At 41.1% G+C, this 20,493-nt stretch overlaps 2 protein-coding genes across 3 annotated transcripts in view; both read right to left on the minus strand.

Moving 5' to 3' along the window:
- Window positions 1-1,993: 1,993 nt before the first annotated feature.
- LOC134627833 (class E basic helix-loop-helix protein 40-like) lies at window positions 1,994-5,715 on the minus strand. Its single transcript, XM_063474244.1, has 5 exons — window positions 5,285-5,715; window positions 5,065-5,128; window positions 4,700-4,807; window positions 4,217-4,340; window positions 1,994-4,025 (listed from the first exon to the last, which is right to left on the minus strand). Exons 1-5 carry the CDS (start codon window positions 5,353-5,355, stop codon window positions 3,112-3,114), a joined length of 1,281 nt encoding a protein of 426 aa, XP_063330314.1. The 5' UTR covers window positions 5,356-5,715; the 3' UTR covers window positions 1,994-3,111.
- A 3,229-nt stretch (window positions 5,716-8,944) lies between these two features.
- The window catches only part of LOC134627834 (inositol 1,4,5-trisphosphate receptor type 1), a 75,069-nt gene continuing 63,520 nt past the window's right edge, over window positions 8,945-20,493 (minus strand). For both annotated transcript variants that reach the window (XM_063474246.1, XM_063474245.1), the window contains 8 exons: window positions 19,185-19,349; window positions 18,515-18,704; window positions 18,316-18,408; window positions 16,396-16,535; window positions 15,386-15,551; window positions 12,034-12,194; window positions 11,152-11,313; window positions 8,945-10,552 (listed from right to left, as the gene is read on the minus strand). In XM_063474246.1, the coding sequence (XP_063330316.1) occupies window positions 10,466-10,552; window positions 11,152-11,313; window positions 12,034-12,194; window positions 15,386-15,551; window positions 16,396-16,535; window positions 18,316-18,408; window positions 18,515-18,704; window positions 19,185-19,349 (1,164 nt within the window). In that variant the 3' untranslated portion in view covers window positions 8,945-10,465. The remainder of the gene's footprint in view (window positions 10,553-11,151; window positions 11,314-12,033; window positions 12,195-15,385; window positions 15,552-16,395; window positions 16,536-18,315; window positions 18,409-18,514; window positions 18,705-19,184; window positions 19,350-20,493) is intronic.

The raw sequence follows: 20,493 nt of genomic DNA on the forward strand, positions 1-20,493 counted from the left end.
AATAATAACGTTTTTTTCATATGCTTTGTCATAATTTTTTAACTACAGACAGGAAACAACGAGAGAGGGATAGTCGAATATGACTTGAGAAAACATGGTATTCATCTTATCCACTAATTTGTTATCCTGCTGGAAGCAGCCATCATAAGATGGGTACACTGTGGTCTTAAAGGGATTGACATAGCAACAATACTCGACTGGTACCAGCAGCCATGTTCAGTGCTCCTACATGCAAATATTTAATCCACTAATCATGTATGTGGCAGCAGCTCGGTTCATTAGACATATAGACATGGTAAAAATGACCTGCTGAAGTTCAAAGCGTGCATCAAATTTAAGGATGATTTAAAGTGACTTTGAAGGTGGCATGATAGCTGGTGACTGACAGGCTGATCTGAGTATTTCGAAAACTGCTGATCTGCTGGGATTTTCCCACATAAAAGTCTCTAGGGTTTACAGAGAAAAAGAGAGAATTTCTAGAGAGCAGCAGTTCTCTGGATGAAAATGTCTTCTTAATTGCAGAGAAGAATGGCCAGACTGCTTTGAGCTGATCGGAAGGCAACAGTAATTCTAATAAGCACTTGTTACAACCAAGCTATGCTAAAGAGCATCTATGAAAGCACAACACAAACCTTAAAGCAGATAGTCTTTCCAGCAGATGGCCACACTGGAATTAGTACTTGGTAATCAAAATTGGATAAGATGAGACTAGAAAAACATTCGCTGGTCAGACTTTGGTGTAAACAACATGAAAGCATGGATCTATCCTGCCTTATATCAATATATGTGTGTGGTGGTGTTGTAATGGTGTGGGAGTTATTTACTTGGCACACTTTGGGCTCTTAGCACCAACTGAGCATCATATAAACACCACAGCCAAAATACTATTGCTGACCTTGTCTGTCCCTTCACGACCACAGTGCACTCATCTTCTGATGACTCCATCAGGGGGATTACAGGTCATGTCACAAAGACCAGATCATCTCAAACTGATTGCTTGAACATGACAATGAGTTCACTGTACTCAACTGGCCTCCACAGTCTCCAGATCTCATTCCAATAGAGCACCTTTGGGATGTGCTGGAACAGGAGATTCACATCATGTGTGATGTTATCATATCAGTATAGATGAGAATTGCTTAGGAATATTTCCAGCACCTTGTTGAATCTATGCCAAGAAGAATTAAGGCATCTCTGAAGGTAAAAAGGGCTCAACTTGGCACTAGCAAGGTGTAAATAACAAAGTGGGTGGTGAGTACACGTATAATGGTTTTGCTTGCAAACTCATGACATCAATACAACATGCAACTCCTCCTGAAACAAATAAATGGAAATCAGCTTCAAGGAAACTAGTTTGAAAGATATAAATGACATTTAGGTGGCTGGTCATAATCTCAAGCTGTAGTTTATATAAACAAACCAGCAACAGAATGACTAAGCTCAGAAAAAAAGGGCGCTGGAAAAAAATGTGTAGGTGGGAAGACAAAGATGTTGTGACTGGCACTGGGCTTGTGTTGAACTGCACTGAGATAAACCTATAATTGGAAGTGCTATCGCATAGATGAAAAATGTGATTGCACAACACAGGAGGTAGTGGTAGCATTTTTTGTAAATTATACCGTTACATGTTTTGCATGTCTCCAGGAGGTAAAGCACTCTGCAGGGAAACTAAATACAGAGGGATGTGTCACAAATCTGGAATAATCGTATTTACTATCGTCTCATACAGCCATAGTGACAAGATGCAGATGTATTCTGACTGTTGCCTCAGATGATTTACTGTAGCTGTTTATACTCGTGTGTTTACTTGTGTTTTTGTATTTGAGGCCACAGACGGTTAACCAGCAGGAGAGCCACGCCACAGATCTGCCATTACATAAGTGTTCCCTGTGACGTGAATGCTGTGGTGCTGTAAAACCTCTAAAAAGTATTTCTTTGTTTTCACACACATTCTCACTCTCTTTCGTACATATACGGTCAGAACAAGTTTCCACGGGAAAAAAAATACTTTATTAATACACTTATATCATGTATATCAACAATTATAGACAAAATATTTACATCAAACATCTTTCATGTAGGTCCCAAAATATAAAATCTCAAGTACCTCTTTCTATAGAAAACTAGTCTTCTGGTTAAAACGTTTACATTCACTTCCTTGCTCCTTTGTCTCCAAGATTCATACATAGTACAGAGAATTAACATCTGAGATTTATCAGCTTTTCACAAGTAAAAGGCAACAGCAAGCACAAACACCGGGTTTGACTTGAGCAGAAACAGATGTCGAGTATGCAGACCAGGTCCAGCACAGTGCTACAGTATGTACACAGTTTCTGAGTACACGACGTACATTGTCCACACTCTGCCCTCCTCATATACCTCTCGGGGCAGACAGAGTGCGAGAAGGTATCAAAAATAGAAATGTACAATAAATCTATGAACAATAATTACAGAAAAATCCATCTTAGGCGTCTGTTTAAATCATAAACGACACTTCTCTCATTCAGCGTGGCCATGCGGCGGCCTATTCCTTCATCTACCATGTGGTGTACCCTCGCTCATGTCTGTACACATTTGAGGGAATCCTTGTATTTTATGGTGCCAGTCATGGCTGAAAGGGCTTTTTCCCCCCCTCCATCTCAGTAATCATAATGGTGAGCAAAGGACATAGGCGACAAACTTTGGGTGGCAAATTATCGCTAACATTTGGTGCAACACGTTCTAAATTACAAAATCGCGAGTGAGATGCGTCAATGTTCATCTGTGTTTACACTTTAACAGCAGCAGCTAAAACATTTCTTTCTTTACATTCAACCATATGTGTGTTTATGTGTGCACAGGGCAGATCCAGTTTATATGATACATATATACCACTGAACACCGCTGAGCATTTGACATTCAACCAGAGCTTTGCATTGCTCTCAGCGTGGAAGGATGCTGCTCTCACCCCTCTCTCTCTCTCTCCTTGATCATTTCTACAAGTCCTCTTATTTGATGCTTTACCCTCCAGGCTGAGGAAAAGAGGAGATGAGTGATTATGAATTATGGAACAGCTCAGTTGTGTTTTGAGAACAGGGCAATATATCAGGGCAGTCTTTTCGCCTTTATCTCTCAGTCTTTGGTTTCCAGGTTGAGGGGTGGTACTTGCTTGAGTGCCTGAAGGAGAGCAGGAGAGTCCATGGGGGTCTGAGATATGGCTGGGGCTGGAGAACCTCCCCGGGGAGACAGCACAAGCTGAGGTGGGCCGGGCCTTTCACTGGGTATGGTAGGTGATGAGCTGCTCATGCCAGGGTAGAGCATTGGCATGGCCCCAGGGTACCAGCATTTCTCAAGCATTGGTAGGTAAGCTGCAGCAGAGGGTGGAATGAGGTAGAAAGGCATGCAGAGGGGATGTGGAGGAGGGGGTGGATGGTTAGGGGATGCACTCATGTAACTTCCATATCCGCTAGAGGATGAAGAAGTTGATGATTCTCCGCCTGAGAGCAGCTCATCCTCAGACGACTCCACACGGGCTCGTTTGTGGCGTGGCTCGTCATCCTCCTGCTTGATGCTGGAGTTCTGCCTGTCAGCCAGCAGTCGCTTCTGCTGGCTCTCATGAACGTAATAATCTGGATGTCCCTGCGGTGCCGCAGATTCGGTTTTCTCCAGCTCTCCTCCGTAGCCACTGTCTGTGTCTGTATCACTGCCGCTCTGCTCGCTGCTTGGTGAAGCGTACACCCGCTGGATGACGGGCACACAGTTCCTCCCGTAGCCCTCGCTGGGCTTAGGGGCTAAGCTGGGAGACATTTCTTTATGAGGTTGGTAGGCAGGGATTTCCTCAGGTCGAGGGCTAAGAGGGGTGCGGGGTCGGGCTGGACTGTGCAGCACCTCTACAGCTAACTTGTGAATGTGGCTGATGACGTGGGTTGGGGTGAAGTCTCCGTCAGTCTTGTGATTAGCGAGATACTGGAGAATTTCCTTGGCACACATGTGGAAGCCAGAGCAGAACATCTCCTCTGACTTCTCCTGGCTGATGGGAGGCTGCTCTATAAACACATAAGGAAACAACACACTCAGAAATCTGATATAGACTGTGACCTTCTGTAAACAGCTGTAAGTGAAGTTACTTTCAGTGGTGCAATTCTGCATTCATCTGCGTTATTTGCATTCTGTCTAACAAACTCATCCAGTTCCTCCTCATGTGTTTGTGCGTGTGCAAAAATGATCTGCAGCTCACCGATTTGCATGCCGTTCTGAAGAGCGAGGATCTTCTGCTGCTGCTGCTCAAGAAGAGAGGTGAGGGCTTTCACGTGCTTGAGCGTAAGCTCTAAAACCACAGCCTTCTCCAGATGGCCCAGAGTCTAATGGAGAGACACGCACACAGTCAGCATATCCTCACCTCTTATATAACAAGCAGAAACCAAGCTCTACTACACATGTACACATCACCACATGTGATTACTCTGAAATAATTTACACTGCACAAATTTATGGAAATTTCCTTTGCATTAACGAAATCAACACTGAATGTAACTTTTTAAAATATACACTCGAAACAACAAAATCTAACAGCAGCACATTCTCTTTAACGTGGGCCGTCATCGGCATGAGCTGCTGACGCACTCAACAAAGATGTGATAGCACTAAACAGCCACTAGATGGTGCGTGCCGCTCAATACAGCCAATCCCATTAACCCTCCCACCTACACTATGAACTTACAGTTAGTTTCAGGTGCTCGGGTAATAGATCTTTTAACTGGGCGATGCATTCGTTTATCCGGTCACGTCTTTTCTTCTCAATAAGTCTGTGAGGCAGCTTGTAGGTTTCCTAAGAGAATAAACAGAAATGTTGCGTAAATTTAAGTGAAACGAGAGCACACAGTTCTCCATGACCAGAGGCAGATACACCGATAGGGAGGAATCCAGGAGTTATGTCATAGTAGAAACTAGGTCAATCATTTATGGGACTATAGACCAACTCCTAATCTAATTCCTGGATGTTTGAGCTCTATGGTTATTACTTAACTTTACCAATTGGCAATAAACAACCACAAACACGAACACACACACACACATAGAACGGACCTTGCTCTCTTCTCCTCGCTTCATTCCCCGCCTGGGTTTATAAACATACATTGGGAAATCCATCCTAAAGAAACACAAAAAGAGCGCACGAGTAAGGAATCAGGTCATTTTGACAGTAAAGTGCACAAAATTATACATTAGGTGCATTTTAGTTGGAGGGAGGGGAGGTTAAAAAGGGGGCGACAGTCTGGGAAAGCTACATCTCCAAAGTATAACTTACCCCTGCACGTCTGACAGTTCAGCCTGATGTTTGGACAGAGGGGGTGGTTGCGCGCTTGGAATTCGCTCCATTCCTTGTATTCCAATTTTGCTGTCAAAACCGAGGTACTCTTCCAAAAGCACTCAGAAATAAATACGCATTTATTTACGCGCTCTATCAGCACTTGCAAAGCAATTTGTAAATAAAAAAAGGAAATGATAAAATGCAACGAAAAATGCGCAGAATGCGTCAAAAAAGGTTAAAACTGTTTAATAATCTGTCATTTTTTAAAAAAACAAAACGCTGTAAAGTTAGTTCCTGCGATCTCCACGCCGTGGTCCCGCAGCGGTGAGGAAGTCAAGCCTTGGTGGCGCGCTGGGAAAGTGGGGGAGGACAGAACGACGAGTTAAATAAACCCTCTGACTCTCCGCTCAGACTGATCTACCTCTGTCACATGAGGCTCACGTGTTAAACGGCGCTGTATCCTCGGCGAAAGGACGGCCCACTCCCTACAGATGAGGCGCCTCAGTGGGCGGACGGCGGATGACGTCAGAGCGTAGGGCGGGGCATGACCGATCCCGTGTACCACCATGCTGAAGTGTATGGAAACAAGGCTGTGCGCCGGGGAACGTGCTGGCAGTGAACCATCGCAGGAGTTCAACAAACCCGAACCTCGCGAGGCGAGTAGGTGTGGTACCTACTACGGTTTTTTTTGTTTGTTTTTTTTTAAAAAGGAACACAATAAAATTAAAAGAGTGTAAATCGAGCAGTTAAAGGCACACAATCTCACGTACGACTGCAAAACAGCAAAAAAAATATCGGAATATTTCTTTAAGGGCAACAAAAACAATTTAAGGGGCTTTTCAAACGTCACGAGCTCTACACTAAAGGACAAAAGTTCACTTTATTAATCATTAATCTCATGGAGACAAACAACTTATTGAATCTGCAGAAGAGGAAAGATGAAATTGTCTCGTGTATTGATCTGTTTGCAGAACGGTTCGGTCACGGTGGGAGAACCACGTGCACCTGTGCGTGGACGGCTGTGTGGAGTCCGTGTTTACTGTCATGAGGCGGTGCCGTCTGTCACGTTGATCTCCTCATGGCCCCGGGATCCTGCTGAGCGCGCGCGGGGCACATCCAGCTCATCCAGGCACACGGCGGCTGCACCTGTCCGCTGCAGGCTGCAGGCACACTTTTAAAACGTGCTTCTTCATTGATTGCATTTCTCGCAGAAAAATGAAATGGTATACAAGGACTGGTGTGACGACATATACATTGCAGGATTTTGCTCATATTTTTGCATTTACTAAAAATATCCCCTAGAACTCTCACGTAATGTTAAAATAAGCAGTAAGGTACTTTTTTTTCTCTCACGCAAGAATAGCTCATAAAATGAGGTTTGATAATGATCCTAACAAACTTAATACACAAGGGTATTTCCACATTTAATAGGAATAATAGGGGTCAGCTGCAGCTTAATGAACGGAAATATGAGAACACACCAACATTCAGTAGGTGTCACATGTCAGACGAAAACAGAAACGACAGCAGTAGCATTTTGGGGTCACTCAGCAACATACAAGACATGAAAATCATAAATTGTTCATCTCGTAGTTAAAGACACTTCAAATTCAAGGCACATTATGAAACCACTGTGAAAGAGGTTTAGGGTTTTCCCAGTTTTCACACCTTTTTAACACAGCAGCAGCACATTTAGCAAAATCTATGGAGAATCAGATGAAGTTGTGCACGTTTTTGTGTTTTTTTACATTATGAAGCTTCTTGCATTTTCATCAGTTGTTTTACTCCTTCTGACAAAAAAAACAAAAAAACAAAACTAAAAATGATTACTGTGTTTAAGAGCTCATTTTGTCTCCCTGCCTTGCTCCTAAAAGCACGCTTGAACTGTCCGATCTGTCTTATCTAGCAAAAGAAAAAGAAAGTTGCAGATATCAAACATGCATTCATAACATCAGAAGGCATTAGCTCTGAAAGTTTCACTTAAATGACACAAATTTTAAAAGAATCCGGAGTAAACAGATGTTTCATTGTTTCAGATAATCAGGATCCTTCACAGTAACTGGTAACAGTCTTTATTTCCACTAAAACCCTCCAGAATCTCTCGTCCTGTGATTTTATCAACTGTTCCTAGAAACTGTTCCTAGAGTTTGGTGAATAAAGTGGGGCTCAGTAATTGGAAAACAACCATAATCCCGGTCACATCCCAATCTTTTATAAATAACCATAACGATGGAAAGCACCCTGAAGGCAGTCTGGGGACACGTAACACAAGTACACCCTGTTTTGTGTTTTTTTTTTTAATGTAATTGAGCCTTTTCTTTTTCTTACAAAATGTTTGAGCTTTAGGTAACAAAAATATTGTTTTTTTTATGTGATACTGTGAAACCACTGAGAGAATGTCAAAGGCTATTTCAACAGCTTTTTAGGTGACAATATATAGATGACAAATAGATACGAACACTCTCTTAATCTGAAGCATATATTTAGAAACCTTACTTATCACTGTGCAAAGGTCTTGACTCTCACCTCTCATTTCATTATGTTTTAATCCAACAGCCTGTCTTTCATGTAATTTTAATAAAAGTGGTCATGAGCAATAGTTTTCCAGGCTTTCTGGAGGTCTTTGGAAATTTTTTGATTTGGACATTGGCTGCTTTTCCACTCCTTTTCAGTCTACTCCTTATACCTGACCATTTTAAGAGACATTTGTAAGACACTTAAGACTGACCTATCAATCATTCATGCGTAAAGGCACTAACGCGAGACATGAACCAGTGTTGCATCTTCACACAACAAACAGCATAGAAAGGAACCGATTTTAAATTGTATTTTTATGCACAGTGTTATGAGCAGTGCATCAAAAAAACCAAACAGTTAATTTGTTGCAATTTCTTCAAGTTCAAAGTTGAATTGATAAAAAATGCCACAGATAACAGTTTGTAAAGCACCAACAGAATGATCCCCAAGAGCTATTACACGGAAATTTGAAGAAACTGGACAAGTGAAGGGCAAAAGAAGAAGTGCTAGGCCTAAAACAACAACAACAAAAAAGTTTGATCCACCTTGCAATGCTATTTGGAAAGTATCAGATTAGCAATGGCTTCACTTTTAAGCATGAGAATGATGCCAAACACACTGCCAGTGCAGTAAACCATACCTGGATAGAAAACACTCAGTGGGAGACTATCAGTCATGGACTGACCTCCCCAGAGCCCGGACCTCAAGATTACTGAACCAGTGTGAGCTCATACTGACAGAGAACAGGATAAAAGAAGAGCTTTGAATGTCCTTCAAGAAGCCTGGAGAACTATTCCTGAAGATTACTTCAAGAAATTCCAATAAGGCTTGCCTAAGAGAGTTGAAAATAAAGGTGTTCATACCAGATATTGACTTGCAAACTTGTTAGGATTGTACAAACTATGTTTTTGCCTCAGAAACTGCATTTCTGTGTGCGTTTGCTGCTATAAATAGCTGTAACCATTTCTCATTTTCCTAACAAAATATAAAGAAATTAAGGGTGGCGCAATACTTTTGGGCAGTACTGTTCAATTCCAATGTTCAATGCAAATACAGGAAGCTACACAAATGTTAAACTCTATAAATATTCTGCCTGCGGAAGGATGAAATACAAAAAGATCAAATGAAGCCTACAAATGTGCAACCCATGTACGCGCAGACATTTCCCCATGCTGCATGATAATCGAAGAAGTGCACTTCCTCATTTTTAGAGGACTTCGGATAAGAGATAATCTGCCGGCAATTCCCGATTATGACTTCTGCATGCTGCATTTTTTTCATGCTCACTGCAGTATCAAAGTGCATGGCTGTGACTTAGGGAATTACCAGATCTTCACTTCCTTTTGTGTCACATTTGTAGATGCAGACATTGTTTTCAGCAACCGTATTCAACACACTTATTTATTTAAATAGACTCCAAGAATGCAATGTACAGTTCAGACAGAATCCATCAGTAAGTATAAAAGTTGAGTTTGGTTTAACAGCACTCCAAATTCAATCTAGTAGTTTTTTCTTTCTTCACATTAACATGAACACAGTCTTTGTATTCTTTACAAAGTGACCAAACAAATAGCAACGATTGCTTCTGTGCTACAGAAAATATCAGTGCTTCAATCTAAACGCGTTAAACGAAGATTAAGTAAGTCAGTGCAGACATCAAGGATATTAAGATAATGTTGTTCCCAAAAATCTTTTATGTTTGGATCTGTGGTTTTAATGAGATCCCATATAAATCACATTGTTAAATACATCATGGACCCAGTGTCAGGGTGAAGCAATCGCAGGACCGCTTCAGCTCTCTAGGAAGTCCATAATGTTCATTATACAAAAAATATTTCTGAAAGTTGTAACGGGTCAGAATTATTTATCTTCAAAAAAAGTTACAATGTATTCCCAACGATTGTTTTTCTTATATAAACTGCCCTGGAACAAGGAGGACCTTAGTTTGAGATTACAAAGAATTCTGAAAGTAGTATCAAATGCTTTCTCTCGACTTAAAAAACAAAGAAACAAACGATTACAGATTTAATAACATCTTTATATGCTTTGGAAAAGCTTGGTGACCTCTTCAGTGTTGTTTACAGCTTTGTCTTATATTTTAAATACATGATAAATCATTTTAAATAAAAAAAAAGCAAACAAAATTCTCAAAACTAGTTAGTTCTTAATTAGTCATTGCATATTAAATAGTATTCTTATTGCCATCTGATGAAAGCAAAATATTAAATATTGTGTTGTAGGGGTCAAACAAAACTTCAAATCCACATGTGACCTGAGTTTGCTGGTGCAACACAGAGGATGAAATCCTCATTACAAGGCCACTTGAGAGGAATATTCCCTCAGGAACAATGGCTAAACTTTGGCATGCTGCCTGATAGATCCGATGCAGAAGGCATTCAGGGTAGTAAAGCTGAAGACAGAAACTTACAGGACTGGCTTCTCAGGTCCTGAGGCACATTGTGCACACTCCACCCACACTGACACATCTATACTACACACCAAGATAACTTTTACTCACATCTAAGGGAGTGTTTTGGAAAATACAGCCATACATTGACCTAAATAGATACTGGAGATGGACATGTTTTGGCATTCTCCTGGCTAACATGTTGTACACTGTTATGGGTGCTCAGGCACTGGTGAAAATGGCCCCAAGGCCCCTCAGGCAGGCTGCTGGGGATTGATATTCATGTGAGGAGGGTGACCAAGAAGTCCAATTCGTTGTTTCTGCTTCCTCTGTTCTGTCATCTGCATAGGGGGAAAAACAAGACAGTTTAAAGGCATCATCTCAGTATAGAATCACTGATGTTGATTCTCATACTTCATGACTCCTATCAAAGCATTCTAAAGGTTGGCTGAGCAAATCTACAACAGAATGGCTGAAAAAGAAAAGAATCAAGGTGTTGCAGTGGCCGAATGCCCACAAAACTCAATAAACTCTGTTGTAAAAAAGAGTGGGGCAAAATACTTAAAGAACAATGTGAGACACTGACACAGTCTTAAAGAAAACTATTATTTCAGGATATTGTTGTTATAGGTGGTTCTACATGCTATTGAATCACGGGGTTTATTTGGATTTTCACAGGACTGCTTAGAGTCCTGTGAAAGCTTTCTGTTTTCACATGACTGAAAGCACGCAAGCATATGAGAAACATAACGTTTTCCCCCTGATTTCTCAATAGTGTGCAAACAAAGGCAAGTCAGAAATGAAGATGTAAACAATACAAAGTGTAAAAACTGGAGTTTAATATTGGTTGCAGTAAGCTTTGAATCCAAAAAAACGCAAACAGAAAAACTCGATGGTGTATTACAAAACGAGGGAGTTAGTTGACTGTCACATGATATACCTGTTCTTTGAGCTCAGTCAGCTGCGCAGACAGGTTTGTCACCAGCTTCATGGTTGACTCCAGCTTCTCTTGCAGGTTCCTGATTTCATTCTGCTCCCCCTCCGAATCACTGCTCACCAGTGACATGGCACGCATCCGAGGGAACCAGTCCAGGTTGTGCTCCTGACATTGACAGAGAACATCAGCCGAGTGTTGAACTACTTTTATTAACAGTTAATGAAAAGGCAAATTCAAAATATTGTTACCAATGGAAAAATTGGGAAATCTTTCTACTACTGCGATGAAAATCACAGTGTGCACGTGACTGATTCCTTATTAAGTTTTGATGAGTTTTGGCTAATCTGCCTTTCTGGTGCACATACTTCCCATTGGTCTGTTTGTGTCTTTAAATGGACATGACAGGTATGTCTGTCAGTTCAGATTAAAAAAGCGGAACACAATCTACTAGGGTGTGTGGTGTGGGTGTGTGTGTGGGTGTGTGGTGTGTGTGTGTGAGACAAGCTGGTACGTGTTTATGTGTGACTCAGTAGGATAAACTGATGAGCACTGCTTACCATAAAAATGTGACACAAAGGGAAATGCTCCCCAAACCGCTCTTGAATTCAGGACTGAGTATTGCAAGGAGCACTCTGATTTCTAGTAAATGGCTTGGGAATGATGTCAAAGATACTCACGTCATCAAGCTGTGAGGTTAAGCAATTTTTATGCAGAAAGTTCTGCAGATTACAGTCTTTACAGACATTCCCCCTGATTTTACACACTGTTAGTTCTAAAACAGTGTGGTCTCACAGTGAAGTCAATCAGTTTTTAACATATAGGCTTGCAAAACAACCAGATCAGTTAGCTCTTTGTTTTAAGGGTGTGTGCATGCTTTGCGTTTACCTTGATCATCTGAGCCACGTAGCTTTCCGGGCCGGTGTATTCAGTGGAATCTTTAACTTTTACCAGGACGATAAAGAACAGATAGTGCCACATGTTGTGCTCCTCTTTAATGTGCTCCTCAAAGGTCACCGTCTTGTTGTCAAACTTGTCACGCTCCAGACCTGTCATGAGGAAAATAGCGTGAATAGTTTTGTCATGAGATCACAGTGTGTTTTGGAAAAATAAAGCAGCAATGTTTCTTGCTGTTTTGTAAGTAATGCAATGCACATTATTTTAACAAGTTAAATTCATAAATATTTGCTAAAATGATGTGAATGTTGAATGTCAGTGAATGTTAAATCTAATCAAACTTTGGTGTTACAGGGGTCTCCTTGCATTGCGTCCTAAAAAACAACAATTGTTCACTGTATTCATTCTTTCGCAGTATCTTCTATAACCCCAGACTGGCTCAGTGTGTTGAGGTCAGGACTCTATGGGTGCCAAACCATCTGCTGCAAGACTCTTTGTTCTTCTAGTGGCTTAAAATGGCTCTTGAGGACATGGGCCGTCTGTCTGCAGTCATTGTCATGTAACTGTCATTTGACACTGATCAGACAGCACTAAGTGATCTAAAATGTCTAAAACATCAAAAAAATTTGCTCACAACCAAGACAAACAACATGCAAAGTATACAATTAAAATTGATTAAAAACTGTCAAAAGATAAGATAACGTTGGTAACAAATTGCAAATAAGAGAAGTTTCCAGGAATAAAGCAACATTCATACAGAAATTAAGAAGTCCTAAAGAAAAAATAAGAAGTCCTGTGAAAAAATAAGTAGACCCTTACTGCTTCCACAGGAATTAAGAGGGTAAGTAGCAGCTATGTGCTGCTAATCACGTAAATAAAGTTATCATCAGCAAGTGTGAGCATCTCTATGAAAGTATTAGTTTTGTCAGTTTGTTAGCCTGGAGCATTTAGCTGCGTGGAAGCCCCAGCAAATTCACCCCAAGGTCAGGCTGTGCAATTCTCAGAGAAATTCTGACTCTACAGGCATCAGTTAGCATGTTACATGTTAAAGTTCATGAGAGCAAGGTTAGAGAGAGACAGAACATTCATGGCTTGTTTGGAAGCACTGACAGGAAAAAGCTTTTTCTCTCTAAAAGGAACAATTTTGCTAAATTGCGTCTGAACAAACCACAGGACTTGTGAAACTCCTTTGGACAGACAAGGCCATAGTGGAGATATCTGCCCCTAATGCACAGCGGCACAGGACCTGGGCACTTAAAGACAATGATTTGACCACAAACTCAGTTGTAGCCTGCAGGTTGCACCCATCCTGTTAGCTAATGTGAGCAGGGACAGGCTCCAGCTCCCCCTCCAGCTGACCCTGGTTGTATAAGCGGGTTGGAAAATGGATGAATTGTTCTTAAAGTTAATTTTCTCAAGATGGTATTTTTGGATTTATAACTGAAACCACTTCTGTAAAGTAGACAGTCGAGTTTCACATTTATTGATTAACTTGTCACATGGACTGAAAAAAATCTTACTTTCCTGAATATGGCAATTAAAATTTCAGTCTATATTTTTGCTAGCCTGTCATTACAAAAGTGATGCGTGGTTTACTTTACCCATTAAGAATAATTATGCACATAATGAAACCAATTAGTCCTTGCTAAAAGCCCATAAACCCTAATCTTTCTACTCAATAAAGGGGGCTGCACAATAGTGTTACTGATGTACAAATGCAGAACAAAAAAGGCCCAAGGATAAAAACCTTCTACAGCTTGATAAAAAAAAAAAAGCAAGCAGAGGCTCACTCAAGGACACTGGCAGCATGAAAACCAAACCAATAAGATGGTGGAGGTCATTTCACCGTGCCAGTGAGCCTGATTTGTTGCACAACAATAAATTAAGCTACAGGTAAAAATCCCTGTGCAGGAAGTTCATGACGTAAATCGATCACTGGCAACAGCCCCCAAAGACCTAAAGACTAATACGAGACTGAGCGAAAGATCAATGGCTTATAAAACCAAGCTAGAGGATGTTGAGCCACTTAATTCCTGCGGAGCCCCTAATCTCTGCATCTCCTGTTCTCTCGTGGTCCTTCTGGAAACCATAGAGACAGCAGCTCCCCCTGTGGCCTGGCCTTATTTAACATGAATGAGTCAGAGCTGATGGCTGGCTGGGTGACATAATACTGTTCTCATTCCATATGCTTACCACTTGTCCTGACTGCCTGACCCAACATACGCATGCACACACATGCTCACATACAGCATGTACTTCTGGGCTTACACTCAGTAATGAGCAGAGACACACACACGCTGCACGGCATGTTCTTGTTTAGCTACTTACTTACATATAATGTACATATAAGGACATGCGGCTGATGGCACACGGAGGGACAAAGTTCGGGCAATCGGCGAAGCCTCACGAAACATATGGTAAGGAAATTAAGTGTGTGCGAGTTAGTGAGCGAGCGAGTGGGAGAAAATGTCTGTGCGTGTGAGACAGACATGAATTATGGAGGCGAGCAGAGCAGTGGCAGGAAGCCCTCATGACTCAGCCTTCTTTGGAACGGCAGCAAAGTGAGAAGGGGGAGGGAGGGCGGGAGAGACGAGGGGGAAGGCAACAAACTAATAGACTAACTAATATGGGCGTACCACAAACCGCAAATACACCAAGAAAAAAAAAATCAAATCAAATCTAATATTCCAAGAGGAGAATTTGGGAATAAAGTAATATTAGATAGACTGTGGAGGAGTTCTAATAACAAACATTCTTTAAAACCACACAGAGCCCTTCCAGCAACAGAGCACAGCCTTACCGGGCTGTCACACTGCCCTTATGTTAAGACAAGTCATCCCATCACTGGAAAGTTAAGAGGTTTATTTCCCATGACTAACATCACAGGACGTTATTCCAACACAAGTTCTTGAGACAGAAAGCTGTGCCCAAAACCCGGTAGGTTACACACAACATTAAAGTATGTATGCATTTGAGCTGCAATTATACATTATCAGCTTTTATCTCTATTGTTATATTTTTTTTTTTGGTGCAGTCACCTGGCCTATAATGTCTCACTAGTGGAATTTGCAAAGGGCACCATGTGGAAGCCAAACATGTCAGGAGGGAGAGTCTTTTACTATTTTCCTACAGAGGAGTTATGCAGCTTCCTCATATTTTTATTCCTGGACTCTGCCAAAGTAACTTTGCATAATTCAAAGGTTATACCGGGTCTCGCTTTTTATAGCCTCTCATTTCCGCGTCTGTCTGAAACACATATACATACATATAGGATATATGTGTAATAACGTATATGGAAAAAAACAACACATCCCCTTTAACACATTAGATTGAGCGGTCTTACCGCAGATAAAACACGAGGTCTTCAGGATTTCCTCTTTCTTCTGTTTTTCACTCCTCAAGTCAGCAAAGGTGTCAATGATTACACCAAAAATAAGGTTCAGGACAATGATGATGACCATGAAGAAGAACAGCAGGTCGTATATCACTCTTGCCGCAAACAGTGGCTCCTGGGTAAGATACAAAAAACAGGGTTGTATGGACATTTAATGATCCCACATTAAAATAATTATAAACTTTAATTTGAGTGAGGTTAATATAGGGAGGGAAACAATGAGGACCCCCTGTCCCATTTAATGGCATGACCTAAAAGGCAGGCCTTTATGTAAGCAGGTGTTGTGGATGATGTTATGAGCATAAAATGAGGTTAACCTTGGTCCTCACGGTTGTTCATGGAAACATAAAGCCGTGGGTATAACCTGCCAGATGCTACAGTAACAGAGACGACAGGAAAGCCGGTCAACGCGGTGCAGCCCGTCTCGGATACACCGGTCTCGTTTTTGCTTATTTACTCATTGCTCTAGAAAGTCATGGGATGAGCCTGTCTCTGGATTCTTTCGACCACCCTGCAGTTGCCACCCACACAATGCATATTACCCCCACTTGTTTGGGACAAACCAAATAAAGTTGGAGCCACCATGCCACCCGTGTCCTACGACTGCTGTAATTTGCTTTAACAACTAGTAAGGGTCTCAGAGTCAAGTTGTACAGAGTTGCGAATGCGTGAGTGAGACATTCACATCCTCTTTTGACATCATAAGTGGTTAAGCCTTCATTCAGTGGAATTCTATTTTGAGGCTTAATTCTCACACAAGGCGGAGGCAGCGCAGCTGTAAGGAAACATTGCGAAACCTCCATACTTTTGAAACAAAAACAAGTTTAGTGGCTCATAGCGAGCTCACATGATCCATGGCGCAGCTGCGGGTGCTACACCTTCTCAGCCAAAAACACACGCATATACACATGCACACACATGCAACATAGCGCCTGAGGCCTAATCGCAGTTGCACGTACCTCTTTGGAAGGCTTGCGAAGAACATCCCCCACTCCCCCTCCACTCCTCAACCCATGACTCAGCACAGTAACAATGCACATAAGTAAAGAGTCGCACGTCCGTTCCATGTTGCCGTCCTCCTCAATGTCATTCCCCAAATCTGAGGAAACAGAAAGGACAGCATGTTTAATAATTACAGTAATTAAATAAGAGACTATTAAGCAAATCATTGTTGCATATTCGCATCACTGCAGCACTAGAGAAAGTCTATAACAAGTCTTTATACTATAATGCTTGACCGGACTGATCCAACCAGGAAATCGGCACATATAGAACCCACATTCTTCTGTTTATCTAGCATCAAAACAACAAGGTGTGACTCGAAGTGATTGTAACAGATAATAACATGATGAAACACTGACCTCTGAAAATAACAGCAGCCTGACATAGTTTTAAAATAACTGTCTGCCTGCTCAAATACAATAAAGTCATAAACTGCAAATGCATATTTATTTTCGAGTCGTTACACAAAAAAAAATATCCTGACCCAAATTTGTTAGGTTTTAATCGCCCCTTTTTTTTGCTGTTATATATATATATATATATATATATATATATTTATTTGTATATATGTATGCGTATATATGTATATATATCTCAACCACATGCACTGAGGGGCTGTGAGGCGCAGATGCACTGCAGTTAGCTGATCGATGGCTGCTCCCACAGTCTTATAATACATTTAGCAATCTTTGATTTTGAAAAATGCACCCTATAACCTATGAATATTTATTATCTATCAGTATAGGTGTTGAGTTTGTTCCACATTTATTCAGCTATCATATAGAGTTAATGGACTTCATATCAAATCGTGTGACATCATACTCAAGATGCATTGACTGCATCAGAAACTTTTCGATGCTGTATAACTGAGATGCCGTGACATAGTGGTTGCAATGTTCATATTCAGCATTTATGAATTGGTTTATGATAAATAATACATGTAGAATAATTCTCTATAGTAGGAAGTGGAATTATCCATGTAGTCATTCGTTAAATATAAGACATCAACTGTCATTCTATTATAAAATATCCTTGACTTTGATGCAGCCATGCTGGTATGTTTTGGTTCATGCTGTGAAGCCTCTAAGCCAAAGCAAAAGTGTTTGTTTGGCTGGAATGTAAGATAAATGCTGAATTTAAGGACCTCTTCCAAAGTCAAATCAAAAACAGAGTGGAACACGTGATCTCTTTGCTGCTTTGGGCCAAAGTATTTTTATTGCTATGTCGGTGATGATGGCAGAGGGAAGGAAACTCAGATGGTGAACCCCAGGAGAGTTTATAGTTTCTCTGTGGAGCAAATGTAAACATGGAGAACGGTCCAGTTTATGAGTCACATCACTGAAAATATTTTCAACCATCATTCTGGTTCCAGCTCCAGGTATAAACTATTTTTCAAACGGGTAGCATTGATGGCAACAAAGCTGGCGGGAAGTTCCCCGGAAATTTTATTCCTTTTTTGTGACTGTCATTAATCTGTGTCACATGAAGGTTGATAAGGTCGCATGTGAGTTGCTTAGGTCAAATGGCAGGCACATGAAAGACAATTGAGTCACATGGATTGAAGTGCGGATAAAAAAGGGAAACAGTGCAACAGTTTTCCTTTCCCCTTATTGTTGTTTCACAATTATATTCAACAACAGATCAAACCTAGACTAGACATGACTTCCAGTAATTTGCCATCTTCCTCAAGATATTCTCCTATCTCAGGGTAGTCAGGGGAAGAGGAATGTAAAATCATATCTCAACCTTAAGTTAATCACACATGCATACAACTAATGTCTTTAAACCATCTCAGAGGAGGGTGTCAGTCCTTCTTCCAACATCTAAACACTATTTATAGATTAATGGAAGACTCTGATGTTGCCTGATAGGGTTACCTTCCTGGAGGGCATCTGTAGTGCAGTTTTCATCAGTACCACCATGACACACTGCTGCAGACAGGAACTCGCTTGCCAAACTACCTCCACTTTCTAGAAAAGAAGAGAGGCAATGTTTTCTAGTCCTTTTTAATGTGGAGCTAACAATCTATAATTGGTCTACTTGGAAAACTGATAAATAATTGCAGTCTCTCCTCACTCATAGTTGTGTTGGGGATATGGTCCACCTCCAGGATGAAGTCATCCTTGAAAAATATGTAACCCACGATGGAGAACAAGTAGACCAAAATGAGGGCGAGCACAGCGGTCAGCACGATGGAGCGTCCATTACGAGTCACACTCTTGATCACATTCAGCAAGGTCTCCTCTCTGTATACCAGGTCAAACAGCTACGGAAACAAAGCACACATTACAGAGGAACGGCAAAAGACTAAATCAGAATACACCATGAGGTTTCTTGGCTTCCTTGCATGATTTGGCATTTTCTGTCTGCCACAAAATATTAGATGTTCGTGTAAGATTGTGCTATTTTTTGAGCTGCTTGGACCCATGTGAAAGGAAAACATCGAGAAACACTTGGATACTCAGACTGATGCGCTAAAAAGCAGACCTGAGGCACTGTGGAATAGCAGTCAACAGTTCAACGACAACATTGTTAAAACACCAAAAAAGGAAATTTCTAGGAGGATATGGCCCTGAAGGCATCATGACTGCAGTTTAATGAGAAAAACAAAAATAGGTGGGGTTCGTGGGTTGCGGTAGAGATTAACTCCCTTTTAGTCATAGTTCAGTTTCAATCAGCCTGTATTAATCTCTTCTCAGGACGGATGTGTATTTAAAAACTGAATTCATTTGTGTGATTGTCTTACCAAAAGACTGTAGAAAAAAACATGGCCAAACACCCCCAAACAGCAGATGATGAGGTAGATGAGGTGGTAGAGGAACTCAAAGTCCATCACCATGGCTTTGTAGCCTCGCGTGAAGGTTCCTCGATTGCCAACAAAACTTATCAGGAAGATTATCTTATTACAAACCTGAAAGATAAAGACAAGCTGCCTTTAATAGCAACAATACTGAGTAATGGATCAGCATTTTAATATTAAATTTAAAAAACAAACAAAACAACAACAACAGCCTTCGCTGAAGACAAGCTCTGAAAGCCCTGACAAGAGTATGACTCTCGTGCCTTTTAAGCTAAACAAAGTCACAAAGTGTTTACCCCGGTGTGTGACCTGTAACTTAATTTTTTGAACATCATCCAAACAAGAAACTCTGTTTCCTGAATCGGGTTAAAGGATTAACAGAAACCCGGTTAATGCAGCCCGATTAGATACCTGCTTGAGAAAGTTGATGACTCGAGCAGACACATCTGTTTAACCAAATTTCTCCACGGGGTTTTTAAAAGAGCACATTTGGCTGATAACGAGTTCAGATAGGCGTAGTATCAATGCAACGATAGTGGAGAGTGATGAAAAGAAAGGTCATACACCCTGCACCCTTTTGACCCAGATAATGAAAATCTATAGCCTGACTAAGAATGAAACTAACACTAAATACCAATTAATTAAGTTTCACAGTAAAAATATGATATTTATTTGAATATTCCAACCTTTCCAATTCCAATCTTTAAAAAAAAAAAAAAAAGGTTAAAATATGTCAAATACATAGCCAGAAGACATTTGACCTGCTGTGCATAAACTAGATTTCAGTGTACCGGAGCTACTGCAGTCCGTGGTAACTTGTTCTCTGATTTCTTGCCCTAACCTGGTTTCTCCCAATAACCTGCTTTTGTGTGTACATGTAAACACAGCCTGCACAAGGAGAGATGACCGCGCGCTTGAGTCTTTATTTTGCATTGTGTGTGTGTGTAAAAGTATATAAGAGCACATCTAGAAAATCTCTGGCGGGTGAAGGGGCGGTGTAACCCTCTTTGAGATCCAGTGACGCACTTAACACCACAAAGTACAGCCAAACACAGCCAGTGAGATCTACAAGGCTGGGGGCAACACTACAGGCAGACGCGGCACTGGCATGCCAAGTGGGCTCGAGTGTGAGTGAGAGATGAAAGGAGAAGTGGAACTGGTGTGGCAAAGGTTTCTGAGTATGTGAAAGTACACGTAGTGGTGTGGGTGAAATAGTAAACCCAAATTTAAAAAAAAAATTTGTCTGTCATGTAGG

This window comes from Pelmatolapia mariae, linkage group LG5 (genome assembly GCF_036321145.2).
Source record: "Pelmatolapia mariae isolate MD_Pm_ZW linkage group LG5, Pm_UMD_F_2, whole genome shotgun sequence".
In the NCBI taxonomy this organism is placed as follows: Eukaryota; Metazoa; Chordata; class Actinopteri; order Cichliformes; family Cichlidae; genus Pelmatolapia; species Pelmatolapia mariae.

What these genes read in the sequence shown, in the direction of transcription:
- LOC134627833 (XM_063474244.1), bottom strand. Translation starts at nt 5,355, where the DNA reads ATGGAGCGAATTCCAAGCGCGCAACCACCCCCTCTGTCCAAACATCAG. An exon ending in GAACTGTCAGACGTGCAGGG is followed by an intron (nt 5,129 to 5,284) that starts GTAAGTTATACT and finishes GTGTTTCTTTAG; the next exon opens with GATGGATTTCCCAATGTATG. An exon ending in CCGAGCACCTGAAACTAACT is followed by an intron (nt 4,341 to 4,699) that starts GTAAGTTCATAG and finishes TCTCTCCATTAG; the next exon opens with ACTCTGGGCCATCTGGAGAA.